The sequence below is a fragment of the Tamandua tetradactyla genome, chromosome 4 (assembly GCF_023851605.1).
Source record: "Tamandua tetradactyla isolate mTamTet1 chromosome 4, mTamTet1.pri, whole genome shotgun sequence".
NCBI lineage: Eukaryota > Metazoa > Chordata > Mammalia > Pilosa > Myrmecophagidae > Tamandua > Tamandua tetradactyla.
The window spans coordinates 1,108,739-1,130,877 of NC_135330.1; the positions used below are offsets into that span (position 1 = coordinate 1,108,739).

At 45.9% G+C, this 22,139-nt stretch overlaps 1 protein-coding gene across 3 annotated transcripts in view; it reads right to left on the bottom strand.

Annotated features, from left to right (window-relative positions):
* PDZK1 (PDZ domain containing 1) overlaps positions 1–22,139 on the bottom strand; it is a 49,965-nt gene that overhangs the window by 13,830 nt on the left and 13,996 nt on the right. For all 3 annotated transcript variants that reach the window (XM_077155904.1, XM_077155903.1, XM_077155902.1), the window contains exons 2-4: positions 4,511–4,722; positions 3,544–3,793; positions 324–460 (exon numbers count right to left, since the gene is read on the bottom strand). In XM_077155904.1, coding sequence (XP_077012019.1) covers positions 324–460; positions 3,544–3,793; positions 4,511–4,720 — 597 coding nt within the window. In that variant the 5' untranslated portion in view covers positions 4,721–4,722. The remainder of the gene's footprint in view (positions 1–323; positions 461–3,543; positions 3,794–4,510; positions 4,723–22,139) is intronic.

Here is a 22,139-nt window from a genome sequence, read left to right on the forward strand (position 1 = left end):
CTAGGAGCACTGTCTCAGCACCGAGCTTATTATAAATTCAGAGTGCTCTCAATCAAGTACAAATAAGACCCAAAAGGTAAGGTTTGTGGTTCTTTAGACTACTTCTCTTCAAGATGACGTGAAACCAGCAAAGTCCTTATTCCAAACTCTGTATTCAAACTCCGTGCATCACTAGTGAGTCCATTCATCCTGAATACAGAGGGGGCAGCATGATTAGATGTTCCTCCATGGGAAACTCACCCTGGCCCTACTCCCGCTGTCTTCCCGGCACTCCTGAGGAGGGGAGAGTGGAAGACGGTAAGAAAAGACCCTCTGGAGCATACCTTTGCAACCACGTCCTCGTGGCTGGCATTTTCTACATTCTCTCCGTTCACTTCAATCAGGCGATCGTCAGCCAGGACGCCAGCTCTCTCAGCCACACCCTGGGGCAGCACGTCAGTCATGTACACTCCCCTTTTCCCTGGAAAAGTGCAGGGGATAGACAAATGTTGCAATCCATTGCACAGCCTGATTATAAGTCCAACTATCGAGGTTCTTCTCTTAATAACATGAAAGCAGGCCTTACCATTTCAGGCTCACTCAAGTAGCGCTTGCCTTCTGACCTAGAAATACAGCTACAGCTCTGAGCATGAGGTCTGACATGGTCACTGGTCATTTGGTATCTGTTGATTTGAATAGTTTCTGATGCTGACTAAATGCAAGGAAGAGATTGGAGTGGCCCTGCCCTCTTGAGCCAGAGAGCACCAGCAGGCACCCAGGCTGCCTCACTGGGTCACGTCCCCTTTCTTTGCATTTATAAACTTAGAAGGCATCTGCTCCATCCCTCCTCTTTAATTAGTGCTGTCACTAAATGTCACCCAGGAGTCTTAAACCTCGCTGATGCAGGCTTACCAGGCAGGAGGGGGACGGGGTCCACCCACAAGCACAAGATTAGTCTGGATTGACAGGTGGTGTGATTCAGTTCCTTAAAGAAATGCTACAGTTCTTTCAAGATTTTAGTATTTCATGGTACAAATCTATACTTTGACTAGTGCAACTCCTAATATAACTTATATAGATAGTTGATTGAACACCTTAAGTACATGGAACTTTGTATAGGACATGAGATTTTGTTGGTTTGTCCAGGTGATGCCCTGATGAATCCCAGAGTGATTTGATCAGTGAGTGGAAAAGTATTTGCAAAGTCCCCTTCGGGGAATGGCGAGAATAGGGGAAAACTCAACTTCCTCAAGTTGAATTCTTGATATTCTCACAAGCAGTGCGGACAACCAAAGCTATAGGCTGAGCCCCCAGTCTTGGGGTTTGTTCATATGAAACTTAACCCCACAGGGGATAGGTCAAGCCTACTTAAAATTAAGCCTAAGAGTCATCCCCAAGAGAACCTCTTTTGTTGCTCAGATGTGGCCTCTCTCTCCAGCCAACACAGCAAGCAGACTCACCACCCTCCCCCTGTCTACGTGGGACATGACTCCCAGGGGTGTGATCTGCCTGGCAGTGTGGGACAGAAATCCCAGAATGAGCTGAGATTCAGCATCAAGGGATTAAGAAAAACTCTAGAATGAGCTGAGACCCAGCATCAAGAGATTGAGAAAACCTTCTCGACTAAAAGGGGGAAGAGTGAAATGAGACAAAGTGTCAATGGCTGAGAGATTCCAAACAGAGTTGAGAGGTTATCCTGGAGGTTATTCTTATGCATTAAATAGATATCACCTTGTTATCCAAGATGTAATGGAGAGGCTGGAGGGAACTGCCTGAAAATGTAGAGCTGTGTTCCAGTAGCCATGTTTCTTGAGGATGATTGTATAATGATACAGCTTTCACAATGTGACTGTGTGATTGTGAAAACCCTGTGTCTGATGCTCCTTTTATCTACCTTGTCAACAGATGAGAGGAACATATGAAATAAAAATAAATAATAGGGGGAACAAATGTTAAAATAGATTTAGTTTGAAATGCTAGTGATCAATGGAAGGGATCAGTGAGGGGTATGGCCTGTAAAATTTTTTTTTTCTGTTTGTTATATTTTTCTGTTGTCTTTTTATTTCTTTTTCTGAATTGATGCTAATGTTCTGAGAAATGATCATGATGATGAATATACAACCTTGTGATGATATTGTGAATTGCTGAGTGTATGTGTTGAGAATGTTTGGTTCTTGTAATTTTTTTTAATTAATAAAAAATTTTTTAAAAAGATTTTAGTATTTCAGTCTTGGCAAATGGCACTTTTCATAATGACTAGATAAATCATTTGTAAAAACAATATATAGGGACAGGCCACGGTGGCTCAGCAGGCAGAATTCTCGCCTGCCAAGCCAGAGACCCGGGTTCAATTCCCAGTGGCTGCCCTTGTGTAGAAAAAAAAGCAACATATGGTAACTTAAACTCTGCTCCTTACACAGAGCATTTCTCCTGCTACCTCGTTGCGTATTCGCTGTGAAGACAACAGTTTTTTCATAAAGCCAACCTAGCCATTCACTATGCAAGCATAAGAACCAAATGAGCAGAATCTGAATTATAATTTTTTAGATCATTTTACTGAATGGATTTTTAGGAAATGCTGCCTCCTTGCACCACCTGCCTACACCAGTGTGCTTGATAACCGATGTGCTTGAGGCCACACCTCCTGCAGCTAGTTTGTGTCTCTTGCTACAGGTTCAGGAAGCCTTGGAAATAAATTTACCTTTCCCAGTGGTCTTCTCCTTCACCACCCACCAAGCTATGGCCCGCCCCTCAGCGCCTCACCGGTACCGAAAAGGACAGGAGCAGCGACGTTAGCGGTGAAACCAACAGGCCAACCCAGCTCCAAGCTCCCAGCCAAACCTCAGAGAAGCCAGTGCAGAGCTGTCGTCCTCTGAGGATGGTGGGTTTGTGCCTCTGAAATTCTAGAAACAGAACTTCTAGTACTACCTGATGGCTGGAGTTTCTCAAATAAGTATGTACCTCTCAGAGATCAGGGAGGCACCTCAGAACGCCCGAGGCTGACCACAGCTGAGGGCACGGCAGGGTAAGCGTTCCTGCCATGTCGTTGGCACCTACCACAGTGCCTGGCACATCAACAGATGATCAAGAATTTGTGGGACAAGTGAATGACCACCAGACTCTCTGAGGAGTCATGAGATTCCAATCTTTAGTCAAAAGTGGCTACGATGAGGATGGTTTATGGGAGTCCTGTACTTTATGCATGATTGTCTGTAAACCTGCAACTTCTCGAACAAAGACAAAAATTTTATCGTAAAAAAGTAGCTATTAGGCAGGACCCCTTTTCTGTGTCTTGCTTCCTGTTCACCCCTCTCCCCTCTACCAAGGAAGTGGAGAATAACAGAACAGCAGCCTCTAACCCTCGGGCCACAAAGGGCCAGCTGACAAACACTGGGGACCAGGGGTCCGTGTCCTGCTGCAGACCACTCAGCCCACGGCTCGGGGCAGGGGCGCAGACTGCCGTGAGGTCCCTGACAACCAGAAGTGAGCCCAAGAGCAGCCCTTGGCCACTAACACTCCTGCAAAGCTGCGGACACGCCACCTCCCGCTCACCCCCCAGCTCACCATGGACAGTCTTCAGAGAGAAGCCATAGCTGCCCCCTGCCTTCTCCAGGTAGCACAGCCGGGGCTGGGGCCACGTCTGCGGCCCCCCATTCATCACGGGAGGCAGCTCCTGATGACCGGAGCCTGTGGCCTTCTGACTCTGACCCAGTTCCTTCAAGTCCACATGCTTTTTAATGGCTTTCTCATAGGAAATCCCATCCAGAACTAGTAAAGTCACTGAGTGTCCACTCTTTCTGACCAGATCCACAACCTAGGAGGAATAAAGGAAAGGTAACTTTTCCCAGTGAGCCTCTGCCAACCGCCATAGGAAATGCCCACCACCTGCTCCTGCCTGCCTCTGGAGGCCCCGAGCCCCAGGCAGACAGTGAATTACCCTGACCTCTGTCCCAGTCCTGCCGAGGTCCCAGGGCAGGTTAGGCTGGGCATCGGGCACTGTCGCTAGACCCCCGAGCAGAAGGCTGTGATGAGGATGGTTCCCTCCTGGAGATGAAGGCTGCCCGAGAGCAGCAGGTCCTCCCGACCAAGACAGCGTGGTGCAACAAAAAGGACGTCCATTTGGAGGCAGATGGAACTGGGCTCGTGGCCCTCCCATAAATTCAGTGCCTGAACTCGTTAGCAAATGAAGTTCTCTGAGCCTCACCTTCCCCACCTGAGAAATGGTGGCATCTACCTCACAGGCATGTGGCGAGGCTTCACCCACATGATGAGCGTGACCCTGCCTAGCACAGATCCTGGCACACGGGGAGCATGGGATGCTGTTAGACCTGGCACTGTTCGAGTCCAGGAATAACATCTATAGTTGTTGGCTAATCCTAGGGAACCTGCCCAGCCAGCAGAAGGTACAAAGATGGAAGTGCCCTGCCTGTGGCGGCCAGGAAAGTATCCAGCTCCACTGGCCCCAGAAACTGCACGCAGCAGCGATGACTGGAATGAAAAGGTCGGGGAAGAACCCAGAAGCCCCGGCCACCTGCATGTGCTCCTCCTGGTCCACAAAGACACCATTGATCCGAAGAACTCGGTCCCCGTCCTGGAGGCCAGCTCTCTCGGCCGGGCTGCCCTGCTCCACCGCACGGACCAGGTGGCCAGCAGTGTCCTTCTCGACCCGCAGGAAGAAGCCATAACTCTGCCCTTCTTGCTTGGACAGCTGACATTCCCGGGCTTTGAAGGTGGAGGCCATTTCTGCGGTGAAAAACAAAGGGACAAATCTATGGGGAAGATAATCTTACTTCGCGTGAGAACCTGTCTCTTCTCCTAGAATTCTGTCCTCCCAGTCGCAGCAGCCTGGAGTGTTTGGGCATCTGGGGTGGGGAGAGGAGACTGACCTCCAGGCCTTGTTAATTTAGCCCCCAAGTCCGTCTCCCCAGGGATGGTGTGTGTGTGTGTGTATGTGTGTGCGCACACGCATAGTTACAGAACAGACTTCAGAGTTTGAGTTACTGTTCCACAATTTTAGTTTTTCCCTCTGGCTGCTCCAAGACACTGGAGACTAAAATAAGTATCAGTAAATGACTGAGTCCTACTCATTTCGGGACGGCCTTCTTACTTGAGTTCCAGACCCATGTCTTTGACAGGGCGCTGGACACAAATGCCTCCATTCCAACAGCTCCAAAACCAAACTTCTTCCTCCCTGACCTGAAGAAGCTGGTTCCATAAACATGACCCCCGAATTCTAACTTTTGGTCAACTGTTAACGTTTACTTTTATTCACATATGAAGAGCTAGGCACTGAGGATAAATCTGCAGACAAGACAGGCCCGTCCCTTACTCACGTACCGGGGGGAACATGATCACGATTGCACAGGAACATGCCGTGGCAGGAGCGATGAGGAGGATATTAACAAAGGGCTGTAGGCGTAAGGGATGCGTGGGAAGAGTCAGGAATGGCTTCCTTTAGGAACGACTTTCCCAAAGCCTGAAGGATTTCGGAGCTGGGGGAGTCAGGCAGGACAAAGAAGGCCTCAGACACTTAGGGAAGCAGAGAGAGCCCAGCACCCTGGAGGTGACAGGACTCCTAGCAGGACCCTGTGGCCAGTGCCACCCCTCCTGCAGGCAGGAGGAAGGTGGAGTCGCGGCACTCCATCCTCGCAAAGTCCGCAGGAACCCGAGTCCTCAGCCCCTCGGTCCCGAGGCCGGTTCCAGCGGGGGGCAGCAGGTGACCAGCCCATCGGGGGTAGCGGCGCCACGCCCACGTCACCCGCACAGCCACCAGCCGCCGCACAGCGTCCCCCATAGAACTCAGTAAGAGCAGATGCTTGGGCCGCACCGCGCTGCTGACTGGGAACCTGCAGCCTGAAACCCAGGCAGGAGAATTTCCAGAGCCCACTGGCTCCAGCCACAGGCACTTAAACTGCCCGCCGCCCCGAGGCCGAGCCCCCACGGGCACGGAGTTGCTGCGAGGCCGGGTGAGCACCAACAGCCACCTGAGCGCCAGGGCCGCCTGAGGACAGCACCTGCTCACTCCTCACAGCCTGTGCCACAAAACCAGACTTGGCGGGGATGCAGGGACAGGGAGACACAGGGACAGGGGGACACGGGACGCGGGGACAGGGGGACACGGGGACAGGGGGACACAGGGACAGGAGGACACAGGGACAGGGGACGCGGCGCACAGGGGGCACGGGGACGGGGACACGGGACACAGGGACAAGGGGACACAGGGACAGGGGACGCGGGACACGGGGACGCGGGACAGGGGACGCGGCGCACAGGGACAGGGGGACACAGGGACAGGGGGACACGGGACACAGGGACAGGGGACGCGGGACACAGGGACGGGGACGCGGGGACAGGGGGACACGGGACAGGGGGACAGGGGGACACAGGGACAGGGGACGCGGGACACAGGGACAGGGGGACGCGGGACACAGAGACAGGGGGACGCAGGACACAGGGACAGGGGGACGCGGGGACAGGGGGACGCGGGACACGAGACACGTGCCCCCGGGGTGGCGCCCCCAGCCCCTCACTGCCCTGCTCCTCCCAGGCAAGCAGCTTCCTCCGTGAAATCCCTTCTTGGACACGAACCCAGGTCCTTCACCTCCACTCAGTATCAAGAACACGTCCCCCAGGCCTGCTGCCCGCACGCGCACCTGCCGGGGGAAAGCCAGAGGCCCCTCACTCCCACGGACCTTCCCGCTGCACAGCCGCGAAGGGAAGGGTTAATGTGGCCAGATGAGCACACCACGAAGCGCACCCTGGAGCCTGGAGCAAAGGCTCGTGGCCTGGGCAGTCTCTGATTTGGCTGCAGGGCCACGGGGCGTTTCTCCCAGTACAGAGTGGAAGAGAAACCTCAGACGCAGGGCAGCGCGACATCAGAGCACGGGAGTGGGGAAGCTTTTGGACATGGCCAAGGAAGCAATAAAAGCCTAATGTGCCAGGCGGGCAACAGCGGCTGCTTGAGGGGAGCAGGGCTAAGCAGTTGCTTCAAACTTTCCTACCAAGTAGGTGAGACAAACCAGAAATTTTAAAACATGGAGCAGAAATACTCCCTGGTTGACAGGTAAACAGGTAAGCCAGGCCAGGGAGAGAAGCGAGGATGGAGGATTAGATGCTGCTCCACGCTGGAGAGAGCTGCTGTGTGGAGAAAGGCTGGCCGGCCACGTGTTTGGATTTTTCCAAGTGACTCTGGAAATCTCATTTTAAGATATCCCCATTTGCAAGCATTGACAGTTATGTCAAATATTTGGGGAATTTCATGTAGGACAAATTAACCCCTGGGTTGACAGTTTACAAACCCCGCACAGGGGGTTGAAATTTGAGGAACAGACGGCAGGAGGCGAGGGGCTTCCGAGTCACAAGGAGCAGAGCTGAGGGGCCCTGGGGACTGGCCGCACTAGAAGCCGGGGCAGGGAGACCAAGGGTGGTTTCGGGGACTGGCTCACGAAATGAGCATGCAGCAGGAAGACGGGCGGCTGAGGGCGAATTTCAAAGGTCAAAGGTGTTGACACAAGATCATCTCAAAAGATCTGTAGACCCAGCAGCTGCCAGCACTGCACCATCTAAAGCAGACACGAGACTGGCGTAAAGGACTGGTAGGTCTTTCCCAAATCCCCCCAGCATTCCACGCTGGGTCGAGTACGTCTGAAAGAACAAGGGGTTTGAAGTAAACTCAACTTTTAATCCTGGTTCCATGACTGGCTGGGAGGACAGTTCCCTAATTTCAGCTGCAGATGGGTTAGACCGGGACGAGAAGGGACTTATGGACAGTGAAGGCTGATTAGAACAGAATGCAAAGGCTCTCAGCACCTTACCTGGAACACAGATGCAGTCGGAACCCTGACGAAATGGAATTCCATTTTCTATGAGAACACTGAGCAGTCTTCTTTTTTTAAGTAATTGTATTATTTTTTAACAGTAGTTGCCTTTGTAATACGTGATGAAAGATTAAAACTGAACTACTGTCTATTGCCCATAATTTACATAAGCAGGATTTTCCCCATATACCTCTATTATTAACACCTTCTATTGGTATAGAACATTTGTCATAATTCACAGAAAAACACTCTTATACCTGAACCACTGATGACAGCCCGTCGTCTATGACAGGTTCCCCGTGCCGTGCACGCCTACCTTTTCCCTTTTCAGTTTATTCCAGTAATACAGACTGCCCGAGTCTCCCCCTTTAACCACCTTCACTTCCATGATGCTGTGCTGTTGATTAAAATCTTAATAATGTGCTGCCATCACCACCACCTATTTCCAAACCTTCACCATCAACCTAAATAAAAATCCTATACAATTCCCATTCTCTAACCCAATCTATCTCCTGGTAACCTATATTCTAACTCTGAATTTGCTTATTATAATCTCAGATCAGTAAGCTCATACAATATTTGTCCTTTTGTGTCTAACTTAATTTACTCAACATAATGAATGTCCTCAGGTTGACCCATGCTGTCTCACACAACAGGACGTCATTCCTTTTTATACCTGAACAATATCCCATTGCATGTACACACTATGTTGTGTTTATCCATTCATCAGCTGATGGGCACACGGGTTGCCCTTCTTTCTTTGGCAATTGTGAATAATGCCACTATGAACAGTTGGGGTGCAAATATCTCAAGTCCCTGTTTTCAGTCCTCCTGGAGGTACACCTAGCCATATCATATGGTAACTCTATACTTAGCTTCCTGAGGAACTGCCAAACTGTCTTCCACAGCAGCTGCACCACATTACATCCCACCAGCCACGCATGAGTCTTCCTATTTCTCCACAACCTCTCCAACACTTGTAGTTTTCTACTTTTTTTTAACAGTGGTCATTCTCTGGTGAATGTGATATCTCATTGTGGTTTTGATTTGCATTTCCCAACACCTAGTGATGTTGACCATCTTCTCATGTGCTTTTTAGTCATTTGCATTTCCACTTTTAGAGAAATGTCATTCATGCCTTTTGCCCATTTTTTAACTGGGTTATCTTTTTATTGTTGAGTTGTAGGATTTCTTTACATATTCTGAATATTAAACCTTATTAGACAGGTAGTTTCCAAATATTTTCTCCCATTGAGTAGGTTGTCTTTTTATTTTTGCCTAAAAGTCCTTTGATGCACAAGAGTTTTTCATTTTGAGGTGCTCCAATTTTCGTTTCTTTGCTTGTAGTTTGGGTATAAAATCTAAGCAACTATTGACTAACACGAGATCTTAAAAGATGCATCCCCATGTTTTCTTCTAGGAGTTTTATGGTCCTGGTTCCTGTATTCAGGTCTTTGATCCATTTGGAGTTCATCTTTCTATATGGGGTAAGATAGGCATCCTCTCCTTCATTCTTTTGCATATGGATATCTAGTCCTCCTAACACCATTTGCTGAAGAAACTATTCTTTCCCAATTGAATTAGCAGCCTTGCTGACAATCCACTGGCCAAATATGTGAGGTTCTACCTCTCAACTCTCAGTTCAATTCCATAGGTCAATAAATTGTCCTGATGCCAGGACCATGCTGTTTTGACCACTATAGCCTTCTAATATGTCAGGATGTGAGAGTCTGCCAACTTCTTTATTCTTTCTCAAGATGTTCTTGAGAAGGTGCAGGGCCCTGTACCTTTCCAAATAAATTGGATAATTGGCTTTTCCATTTCTGCAAAGAAGGCTGCTAGAATTTTTATTGGGATTACATTGAATTTATAAGTTGCTTTGAGTAGGACCAACATCTTAGCAACACTTAATCTTCCAATCCATGAACAAAGGATGTCCTTCCATTTATTTAGTTCTATGTTGATTTCTTTTAGCAGTGTTTTGTAGTTCTCTAAGTCGTTTACATCCTTGGTTAAATTCACTCCTAGATATTTGATTGTTAGTTCCTATTGTAAATGGCATTTTTCTTTTGATTTCCTCCTCAATGGCTCATTACTAGTATAAAGACACACTAAGTTTTGCATCTTGATATTCCTGGCCACCTTGCTGAATGTGTTTATTAGCTTTGGTAGTTTGTTGTTATTTTTTTTCAGGACTTTTTATCTATAAGATCATGCTATCTGCAAATAGTGAAATTTACTTATTCCTTTCCAATTTGGATGCATTTTTTTTTCTTGCCCAGTTGCTTGGGCTAGAACTTCCAGTACAATACTGAATAACAGTGGTGACAGTTGTCATCTTTGCCTTGTTCTTAAAGGGAAAGTTTTCAGTCTTTCACAATTGAGAATGATGTTAGCTGTGGGTTTTCATATATGCTGCTTATCTGAGGAAATTTCTTTTTATTCCTACTTTTTGAAGCGTTTTTAGTAATAAAAGATGCTGGGTTGTCAAATGGCTTTTCTGCATCAACTGAGATGATCATAGGTTTTTTTCTCCTTCATTTCGTTAACGTGGTATATTACATTACTTGATGTTCTAATGTTGAGCTGCCCTTGCACACCTGGGGTAAGATCCACTTGGTCACAGTGTATAATTCTTTTAACGTGCCATTGGATTCAATTTGCAAGTATTTTGTTGAGGATTTTTACATCTATATTCATAAGAAAAATTTGTCTGGAATTTTCCTGTCTTGCAGTATCTTTATCCGGCTTTGGTATTAGGGTGATGGTGGCCTCTGTGCCAGTTTGAAACTATCATGTACCCCAGAAGAGCCATGTCCTTTAATCCTCATTCAACATCGCTGGGTGGCAAAGCATGAGCATTGAAGAAAGAAAAGGATAAATAGGAACTCCTCAAAATTAAACACTTTTGTGCATCAAAGAACTTCGTCAAGAAAGTAAAAAGGCAGCCTACACAATGGGAGACAATATTTGGCAACCACATATCAAATAAGCGTCTAGTATCCAGAATATTTAAAGAGATTGTTCAACTCAACAACAAAAAGACAAACAACCCAATTATAAAGTGGACAAAAGACGTGAACAGACACTTCTCAGAAGAGGAAATATAAATGGCCAAAAGGCACATGAACAGATGCTCAACTTCCCTGGCTATTAGGGAAATGCAAATCAAAACGACAATGAGATATCATCTCACACCCACCAGAATGGCCATTATCAAAAAAACAGAAAACAACAAGTGCTGGAGAGGATGTGGAGAAAGAGGCACACTTATCCACTGTTGATGGGAATGTCAAATGGTACAACTGCTATGGAAGGCAGTTTGGCAGTTCCTCAGTGTGTTAGTTAGATTCAGTTGTCAACTTGGCCAGGTGAGCATACCTAGTCTTGTTGCTGCGGACATAAGCCAATGGTACCTGAACCTCATCTGTTGCTAATTACATCTGCAGTCAGCTAGGAGGCATGTCTGCTGCAATGAGTGATGTTTAACTTAATTGGCTGGTGCTTAAATGAGAGAACGCAATGTAGCACAGCTAAGCAGCTCGGCATTCCTCATCTCAGCACTTGCAGCTCAGCCCAGGCCTTTGGAGATGCAGAAAGAAGTCACCTCGGGGAAAGTTGTTGGAACCCAGGGGCCTGGAGAGAAGACTAGCAGAGACCATCCTGTGCCTTCCACGTAAGAAAAAACCTCAGTGGAAAGTTGGCTGCCTTTCCTCTGAAGAACCAACAAAATGAATCCCCTTTTATTAAAAGCCAATCCATCTCTGGTGTGTTGCATTCCGGCAGCTAGCAAACTAGAACAGATTTGGTACCAGAGAGTGGGGAGCTGCTGCGGTTTGCAAATACCAGATATGCTGGAACAGTTTTTGGATGGCTAAAGGGAAGATTTTGGAGGAACTGTGAAGAGAATGATGGAGAAGTCCTGGAGGGCTTGAACAGACTGTTGGTGTAAATGGAACCACTGCCAACCTTGGCAAAGGAGGACACAAAAGGGAAAAATTGGAGTTTGCAGAGTGAGAACCATGGAAGCTCGGGTCTGAAGCCAAGAAACCTCGGCCAGGAGAGTGGACCCATTCATGTACATGGAGAGGGTGAGTTTACCCTGAAGGGCGAGGATGAGTCTCCCCTCTCATTGCAGTGGAAGAGTTGTGCAGCCTCGGGCCTTGGAAAAGGTGTAGCACGCTCCTTGGGGGACTGGGAGAGCCAGGCTGCCACCATGTGGAGGGGTTGAGCGTGTGCCCCAGAAATGGCAGAGAGCCCAGGGGTGGCCCTGATGCATGGAGAGAGTGGAGCCCAGAGGTGGTCTCCTCGATGTTCCCCGAGGTTGATTTGGAAAGAGGCCGGCCACTGCATAGGTCCTTGGAAGGGGTGGGACTGCCACTTTCTACAGCCGAAGGATAAATGACTTTCAGATTTTGAAATCCAATGGTGTTTGCCTGCAGATTTTCCTTCCAATTTCTCCCTATGGAAATGACAATCTATATCCTGTGAATATCCTCCTTTGCATCTTGGCACCTGACAACTTGTTTTGAGATTCACAGGTCCACAGCAAGAGAATTTTTTTACATCTGTGTAAGGTGATGCTTGAAGTTGCCACGTTGACAAGGGGTGGACATGTGTTATTTAGATTCAGTTGTCAACTTGGCAAGGTGAGCATACCTAGTTCTGTTGCTGCGGACACAAGCCAATGGTACATGAACCTCATCTGTTGCTAATTACATCTGCAGTCAGCTAAGAGGCGTGTCTGCTGCAATGAGTGATGTTTGACTTAATTGGCTGGTGCTTAAATGAGAGAACGCAATGTAGCACAGCCTAGCAGCTTGGCATTCCTCATCTCAGCACTTGCAGCTCAGCCCAGGCCTTTGGAGATGCAGAAAGAAGTCACCCCGGGGAAAGTTGTTGGAACCCAGGAGCCTGGAGAGAAGACCAGCAAAGACCATCTGTGCCTTCCACGTAAGAAAGAACCTCAGTGGAAAGTTAGCTGCCTTTCCTCTGAAGAACCAACAAAATAAATACTCTTTTATTAAAAGCCAATCTGTCTCTGGTGTATTGCATTCCAGCAGCTAGCAAACCAGAACACTCAGGAAGCTAAGTATAGAATTGCCATATGACCTGGCAATACCATTGCTAGGTATCTACTCAGAGGACATGAGGGCAAGGACACAAATGGACATTTGCACACCAATGTTTAATAGCAGCATTATTTACAATTGCCAAGAGATGGAAACAGCCCAAATGACCATCAGCAGATGAGTGGATAAACAAGCTGTGGTATATACATACGATGGAATATTACACAACTGTAAGACAGAATAAAGTTATGTATGTAACAACATGGATGGACCTTGAGGACATTATGCTGAGTGAGATTAGCCAGAAACAAAAGGTCAAATAGTGTATGGTCTCACTGATATGAACTGACATTAGTGAATAAACTTGGAGAATTTCAGTTAAGAACAGAGGTCATCAGGAGATAGAAATAGGGTAGATTTTGGGTAATTGGAACTGAAGGGATACAGATTGTACAAAAGGAATGACTGTAAAAATTCAGAAATGGACAGCACAATACTACCTGATTGTAGCACAATAATGTTAGAACACTGAATGAAGCTGAATGTGAAAACGAGTGAGGGAGGAGGGCCAAGGGCACATATGAAACCAGAAGGAAAGAGAGACAATGAAGACTGAGATGGTATAATCCAGGAATGCCTAGAGTGTCCAATGATAGTGACTAAGCGTACAAATTAAAAAACGTTTTTGCATGAGGAAAAACAAAGGAATGTCAATATTGTAGGGTGTTGAATAGATGGTCATTCATATTTTAAAACTTCAACTTCTGTGTGAGATCAAAGGGAGAGATGTTTATTTGGTGCAGAATTTATATTTTGGGTAGTACATTTCCTAATTAAACCTATATGGACAGTTTAATTGAACACTATAAGTTCATGGAACCTTGAATAAGGCATGAGATTTTGTAGGTTTGTCCAGGTTATTGTGATGCCCCAATAAATCCCAGAGTGATTTGAACAGCAAATAAAAGAGTATTTGCAATGTCCCCTTGGGGGATGGTGAGAAAGGGGGAAAATTCAACTTCCCCATGTGGAGAATTCCTGATATTCTCACAAGCAGTGGGGACAACCAAATCAAACCAAATCAAATCTTGGGGGTTGTTCCTATGAAACTCATTCCCACAAAGGGTAGACTAAACCTACTTATAATTATATCTGAGTTACCCCAGAGAACCTCTTGTTGCTCAGATGTGGCTTCTCTCTCTCAGCCGACACAGCAAGCAAACTCACCACCTTCCCCTCTCTGCGTGGGACATGACTCCCAGGGGTGTGGACCTTCCTGGCAACATGGGACAGAAATCCAAGAATGAGCTGGAACTCAGCATCAAGGGACTGAGAAAACCTTCTAGACCAAAAGGGGAAAGAGTGAAATGAGACAAAATGAAGTGTCAATGGCTGAGAGATTCCAAACAGAGTCGAGAGGTTATCCTGGAGGTTATTCTTATGCATTATATAGATATCCCTTTTAAGTTTATGGTGTATTGGAGTTGCTGAAGGGAAGTGCCTGAAACTGTAGAGCTGTGTTCCAATAGCCTTGATTCTTGAAGGTGATTGTATAATGATATAGCTTTCGCAATGTGACTGTGTGATTGTGAAAACCTTGCGTCTGATGCTCCTTTTATCTATGGTATGGACAGGTGAGTAAAACATATGGATTAAAAATAAATAAAAAATAGGGGGACAAATGTTAAAAATAGAGTAGTTGAAACACTAATGATCAATGAAAGGGAGGGGTAAGGGATATAGAAAAAAAATAGGAGGAACAAAGGTTAAAATATATTGGGTAGATGGAAATACTAGTGGTCAATGAGAGGGAGGGGTAAGGGGTATGGTATGTATCAGTTTTTTCTTCTTTCTTTTTATTTCTTTCTCTTGTATGATGTAAATTTTCTAAGAAATGATCATGGTGATGAGTATAAAACTGTGTGATGATATTGTGAGTCACTGATTATATACCAAAAAAAATGGAATGTTCATATGTTAAGAATGTTCACGTTTGTTTTGTCAATAAAAATATTAAAAAAAAAAAAAAAAGAAAAAGAAAAGTGATGCGCTCAGCAGTCATCTGTACTCTAGCCAGTCAGGCCGTCCTGAGTTCACTGAAAACCTCCATCCGTGTCCAACCTGCAGCTGCCCTGTGGAACCTAGACTTGTGCCCCCCACTTTTTATAAAAGTCACGCAAGACGCTTTTACAAAATCTCATAATTTCAGATACATCCTATTGGTCCTGTTTCCTTAGAGAACTCTGACTAAAACAAGCAGGGAGCACCAAATAGCCAAAAACACCTTGAGGAAGAAAAGCAGAGCTTTCACACTACCTGACTTTAAAACATATCACAAAGCTACAGTGGTCAAAAGAGTATGGCAAAGACATAAAGCTAGCGATACTGACTAATGGAATTGAGCTGGGAGTTCAAAAATAGACCCTCTCATCTGTGGACAACTGATTTTTGACAAGTCTATTCAACTGCAACATGACAGCCATTTCAACAAATACTGCTTGGAGAACTGGATATCCGTATCAAAAGAGCGAAAGAGGACCCCTATCTCACACCACAAACAAAAACTTACTCAAAATGGATGAAGGACCTAAACATTAGAGCCAAGACCATAAAACTCTTAGAAGAAAATATAGGGAACTATCTTTAGATATTTGAGGTATTGGTAGGAGGTGGTTTTCTAGACCTTACACCCAAAATGCAAACAATGAAAGAATAGAAAAAAATACACTCAATGCAAACTAGGTTCTACAGTTAATAATAACATTGTAATAGGTTTCCATTGACTGTGACAGAGGTAATATACCAAAGCTAAATGTCAATAAAGGGGGATGGGGGCATCTGTAGGAGTCTTCACAGAAGAAATGGAAATTTCCTCGTGTGGATTATTGTGGTGAAGGAACGGCTATGTGATTATACCCAGAACCACTGATTTTTTACTGAGGTTGGATTGCATGATATGTGAATAAAACTGTTTGAAAATGAACAGAGAGTTAAAGTGCTAGAGAAAATGTGGAGAGTGCTGTGCCTATTCACTGCCGGTAGGGAAATGAGAGGCGCAGCCCCCTGGGGGGCAGTGTGGTGGGTCCACGGGAGGTGAAGGGTGGGGCTGCCATGGGATCCTGCAACCCTGCAGTTCGGTGTATACTTGAAGGAACTGAGGGGTGGGTTGGAAGGGACATTTGCACAGTGGTGTTTGTGGCAGCAGTGTCCCTGTCCTGCAATGGATGGAGGTGGTCCAAGGAATGGAAGGGGAACTGTGATGGACACACACAATGGACTTCTGAGCTGCTGCAAGAAGGAGTGAAGTTGTGAGACATGCAACTACATGAATGGACCTTTGTATGTTGAATGAAATGTCAGGAACAAAAAGACAAATGTTATCATGTCTCACTTACATGAACTAACTATAATATACAAACTTGGAGAATTGAAGCAAGGGCATGGGTTATCAGGTTGGGGCTTATTGTAAAGGGTCCTAGACTGTAAACTCTTACAGCAGTCACATATATTCCAGAGTTGTAACTTTTTCTAAATTCTGAAATGCTGAGCTTTGTGTATAAACTGGTTTTGTTCCCTGGAATTTTAGGTGTTTATGTGACACCCAAGACCCAGAGCTAGAGTTCTGAAGTTACAAAAGTCAGCATTAGCCCATATAGCAACTGTTAAAATCACTGAAAAAGTGATCAGACTTCCAGTAGAGGTGTGAACGAAGTTGATCTTGGCGGGACTAAGGTAAATCAGACTGAAGGGGAAAATGATATTGACTATTTCAAACTCCAACTTCTGTGTGAGACCAAAGGAAGAGATGTTTACTTGGCACAAAATTAATAATTTGGGGAGCACACTAGCTAATTTAACTTGTATGGTCAGTTTACTCAAACACCATAATGATCGTAGAAACCTGACTAGGGAGTGAGGTCTTGGTGGTGTGTGCAGGTTGGGGTGATGCCCCGATACAATCTTAAGCTGGGCAGAAGATTATAAAGCATTTGCAAAGACCCCTTGAGGGACAGGAGAAAGAGGTGGAAATAAACTTCCCCACCTGAAGAACTGCTATTCTTGCTAGCACGGAGGACCACTAATTTGATGGGCTGGCCCTCGATCTTGGGGCTTGCCTCTCTGAAACTTATTCTTGCAAAAGACAGGCTTAGCCTACTCATAATTAGGCCTAAGAGTCACCCCCAGAGAACCTCTTTAGTTGCTCAGATGTGGCCTCTCTCTCTAAGCCAATTGGGCAAGTGAATTCACTGCCCTCCCCCTATGTGGGACATGACTCCCAGGGATGAGCCTGGCTCTGGCATCATTAAGTGAGAAAACCTTCTTGACCAAAAGGGGAAGAGAAACGAGACAAAGTGAAGTTTCAATGGGTGAGAGATTTCAAATAGAGTAGAGAGGTTATTCTGGAGACTATTCTCATACAATAAACAGATGCCCCTTTTCAATCTGGGGGGCATGAGAATAGCTAGAGGGAAATGTCTGAAACAGGCCAACTCTAATCCAATAGCCTTAAAGATGATCGAATAACTACAGAGATTTTACAGTATGACCGTGTGACTGAAAACCTTATGACTAACACTCTCTTTATCCAGTGTGTGGGCAGAAAAGTAAGTGAAAAAAAAAGGACAAAAATAAATAATAGAGAACGTGATGGGATGTTTAGGATGTTCTTTTTTTTTACTTTTATTCTCATTTTTTTTTGGAGTAATGAAATTGTTTAAAAATCTGTTGTGATGATGACTGCAGCTCTATGATGATACTGTGATTACAATTTAGATGGTTAGATAGTATGTGAATATACAACATAGCTCAATAAAATTGCATTAAAAAAAAGAAAACTACAAGTGCTAGAGAGGACATGAAGGAAAGATGCACTAATCTACTGTTGGTGGGAGTGTAGGATGGTGCAGCCGCTCTGGAAGGCAGTTTGGAGGTGCCTCAGGAAGCTGAGAGTAGAATTGCCATATGAACCAGCCATCCTACTACCAGGTGATACTCAGAAGAAGTGAAGGCAGCAACACAGACAGACATCCATACACCAATGTTTATAGCAGCATTATTTGTGATTGCCAATAGATGGAAACAGCCCAAATTCCATAACCCAAATGACCATCAACTGGCAAGCGGATAAATAAGCTGTGGTGGAGGGAAAGTCTCCCTGGCAGCGTGGGAGATGACCCCCAGGGATGAGCCTGACCCTGGCACCGTGGGATCAACAATTCCATCCTGACCAAAAGAGGGTAAAAGAAGTGTAACAAATAGGGTTATCAGTGGCTGAGAGAGTTCAAATAGAGTCAAGAGGCTACTCCGGAGGTCACTCTTATGTAAGCTTCAGGTAGACTTTGCTACCTATCATAACCTGCCAAACCTCAACCAAAACCATTCCAGCTGATCCTAAAGAACACCTAGGGCAATATATAAGATTCCACAAGCATTCCAGGCACTAGGGTTACTTTCTAGGGTCCCATATGGGACCTCCAGATGGGTCCCTGGACCAGATAAGTCCTGAAACCCAGAGGGCCCAGCCTCTCCAGAACATCAGCTAGTTCCATCCCCCTACCTCATATTAGTGACAGACCCTTCCCACATGAAAAAGTTAGAATGGCCATAGCCAAATACCCCTATAGAGTGGGAGAAAAGATCAAAGGTGATGGTGGAGGTATACAGAGAATGTAGGGTTTAAGGAACGAGTGTGAGCACTGAATCATTACATGGATATTTCATTTAGTCTCCAGTGTCTCACAGCAACTAGAAGGAAAAACCTGAAGTTGTGGAAGTGTGACCCACACCAAACTCTGAACTCTGTTCTACAACCAGCTGCTGCAATGTGCTTTGAAATTTATGGGGGTTTTTTGTAAATATGTTATTTCTCCCAATTAATAAAAAAGGAATTGAGATTCTTTCCTTAACGGTAACAGACAGTACCACACCAATACTCGGGGACTAGGGCCAGTAACTGTTGGGAGGGAATAGTAGGTTTGGGGTGTCTGGGCTTTCCTTTTTATGTTTTTCTAGAGGTTTTTTTTTTTTAACGTAATGAAAATGTTCTAAAACTGGCTGTCATGATGAGTGTGTCCAAACCTACATAACGATGCTGTGAGACGCTGGCGTGGACAGGGAAAGGCTGTAGATGTACGGATATATCAATACGGTTGCATTAAAAAAAAAAAAAAAAAAGGAATCGAAGCCCAATGAAGCTACCTGGAAGTATAGGCTGTGGCTGAATTATAGAATGTTTGTCTTTAAAATTATGAAAAAAATAGAAATACTTTCATTATTTGACAGTAAAAGGACTCTTGGTGGTGGGTACATGACACTGTCACTGGTCAAGCCCAGAGAACCCACCCGTGGGAGCCCGGACGGAGGCCACAGGCGCTGAGTACTTGTAACGCACTGGTCCACCGCCTGCAACAAATGCGCCACATCCGTGCAAGACATTAATGGGGGAACGGTGTGGGCCGGGGAGGCGGGAAAGAGGGATCCATGAAAGCTCTGCACTTTCTGCACAGTTTTTCTGTAAGCTTAAAGCTGCTCTAAAAATAAACTATTACTCAAAAAACTAAGCCGTGGTATATACACACGATGGAATATTATGCAGATGTGAGATGAAATAAAGTCATGAAGCACATAACAACACGGATAAACCTGGAGGACATTATGTTGAACAAAATAAGCAGAACAAAGGGGCAAATGCTGTATCATCTCACTAAGGTGAACTAAGCATAATGAGCCAACAGAACTGAAGTTGAGAGCAGGAGTTCTCAGGAGACATAAAGAGGGTAAAGGCTGGGCATCTAATGCTTCAGGCGTGGCAAACGCTCAGCAGGACTGTCAGGTTCAGAGGCATTGCACAGCATGTACAACGGGGCACAACCCAAAGGGTGACGAGCCACGCTGGGTGTGTAAGCGGTTGAAGGAGGAAGCCCCAGGGCATGGCACCAGAAGGAAAGATAAAGAATAAAAACCAAAACCGTGTAACCAGCGAAACCTAGAGTGGACAATACTGGCGGTTAATTAGACAAATATAAGACAATTTTTACGTAAACAGGACAAACATGCATCACTATTACCAGGTGTGCTGGTTTGAAAGGATGTATGTCCCCTAGAAAAACCATGTTTTAAACTAAATCCCACTTCATAAAGGCAGAATAATCCCTATTCAATTCTGTATTTTGAAACTGTAATCAGATCATCCCCCTGGAGATGGATTTAATCAAGCAAGAGTGGTTGTTAAACTGGATTAGGTGACAACATGTCTCCACCCATCTGGGTGGGTCTTGATTGGTTTACTAGAGTCCTATAAAAGAGGAAACATTTTGGAGAATGAGAGATTCAGAGACAGCAGAGAAGAATGACACAGCTACGAGAAGCAGAGTCCACGAGCCAGCGACCTTTGGAGATGAAGAAGGAACACGCCTCCTGGGGAGCTCCATGAAACCAGAAGCCAGGAGAGAAAGCCAGCAGATGATGCCTTGCTCGCCATGTGCCCTTCCAGATGAGAGAGAAACCCTGACCATGTTCGCCATGTGCCTTCTCACTTGAGAGAGAAAGCCTGAATATCGGCCTTTCCTGAGTGAAAGTAACCTCTTGTTGGTACCTTAATTTGGACATGTCTATAGACTTGCTTTAATTGGGACATCTTCTCGGCCTTAGAACTGTAAACTAGCAACTTATTAAATTCCCCTTTTTAATAGCCATTCTGTTTCCGGTATATTGCATTCTGGCAGCTAGCAAACTAGAACACCAGGCGTTAAAAATGAGATGGTATATTGAAAACATACAATTAATGCAAACTAGGTCTATAGTTAGTAGTATCACGTTGTAATATTCTTTCATCAGTTGTGTCAAAGCCAACATTCCAAAGCTAAGTGTCAGCAGAGCGAGTTGTCAGGGGTGGAGTGGGATCCTTCTCCGCATCAGGGACACGCCTCGCACCCAGGCTGCACCGGGAGCCGCTGTGTTGAGTTCAGATGGGCCAGATGTACGTGATTAAAACTGTTTTTAAAAACAGTAAGAAGAAAACTGCCCGTGCTGGGGAAGACGTGGAGGAGCCGGGCGGGCAGCCAGGTCTCACGGGGCCATGGCTGGGCACCAGTGCCACCCGGGGGCCCGCTGCGCCCTACAGCGAGGGCTCAGGTCATGAGGCACGCCACGGCACGACGGGGCCCTGAGGACATTATGGTGATGGAAATAAACCAGAAACGAAAGGCCAAATGTTGTTGGGTCTCACTGATAGGAACTAACTATAGTGAGCAAACTCTGAGAATCAAATTCAAGAGCAAAGGGGAGGCAGCGGGCTGGCAGTTGGGGCATGGAATGTCCCCCAGGGTTCATCGTAAAGGCATGGAAATGAGCAGCACAGCACTCTGTGATGGTCGCACAAAGTTGCAAGTGTAAGTGACGAAGCAGAGCTGGGTGTAACTGACAGAGGAAGGCTGGAGTCCCGCACGTCACCAGAGGGAAGGCTGGAGAACGGAAACTGGGGCTGTACAACGTAGCAAAACCCGGAGTGAACAACCATGGTGGCTAATTGTATAAATGTGAGTTTTTATATAAACTAGAACACCAGTCACTATTACCAGGTGTTAATAATAGGTGTTACATGGGATAGACACAATTCATGTAAACTAACTCTTTAACAGTAACATTGTAAATTTATTTCATTAATTGTAACAAAGGCAATAAACCAAAGCTAACCTCAAAAAAAGGGGGAGAGATAGGGCATGGGAGTCTCTTCCTCAGAAGAAATGAGGGCGTTCTAGTGTGACAGCAGGGGTGAATGCACAACCATGTAGGTGTGACAGCAGGGGTGAATGCACAACCATGTGACCGCACCGCGGGGCACCACCTGCATGCTGAGCGTGGGCTGGATATGGTGTGTGACTAAACTGTCTTTAAAAAGGAAACACGATGGACTAGGCATGGGCAAGCACCGTGATTTCCAGGCCAGGGGTTTTCTATCTGCTCGCTCCAGCCCATCTCTGCAAAAGTTAGTTTTTGCTGCTTAAAGGTCAGGACTGAAGATTTTGTTCCCATAAAATAAAACTCAAATAATGAACTAAAGTACCTCCGAACCCATAAGTATTATGTAAATCATGAAATTGGCCAATTAGAGAAAGAGAGCCAGTCGCCACCTATCAAGGAGGTCTGAGGTTCCCACAAACTTTTGCAGAACCCCAAGCCCGAACAGGCCGATGAATCCTGCCATCTGCAGCAGCTCAACAGCTGCGTGGGCCCAGGCCGGGCACCAGGCGGAGAAGGTGGCCCAGGGGCA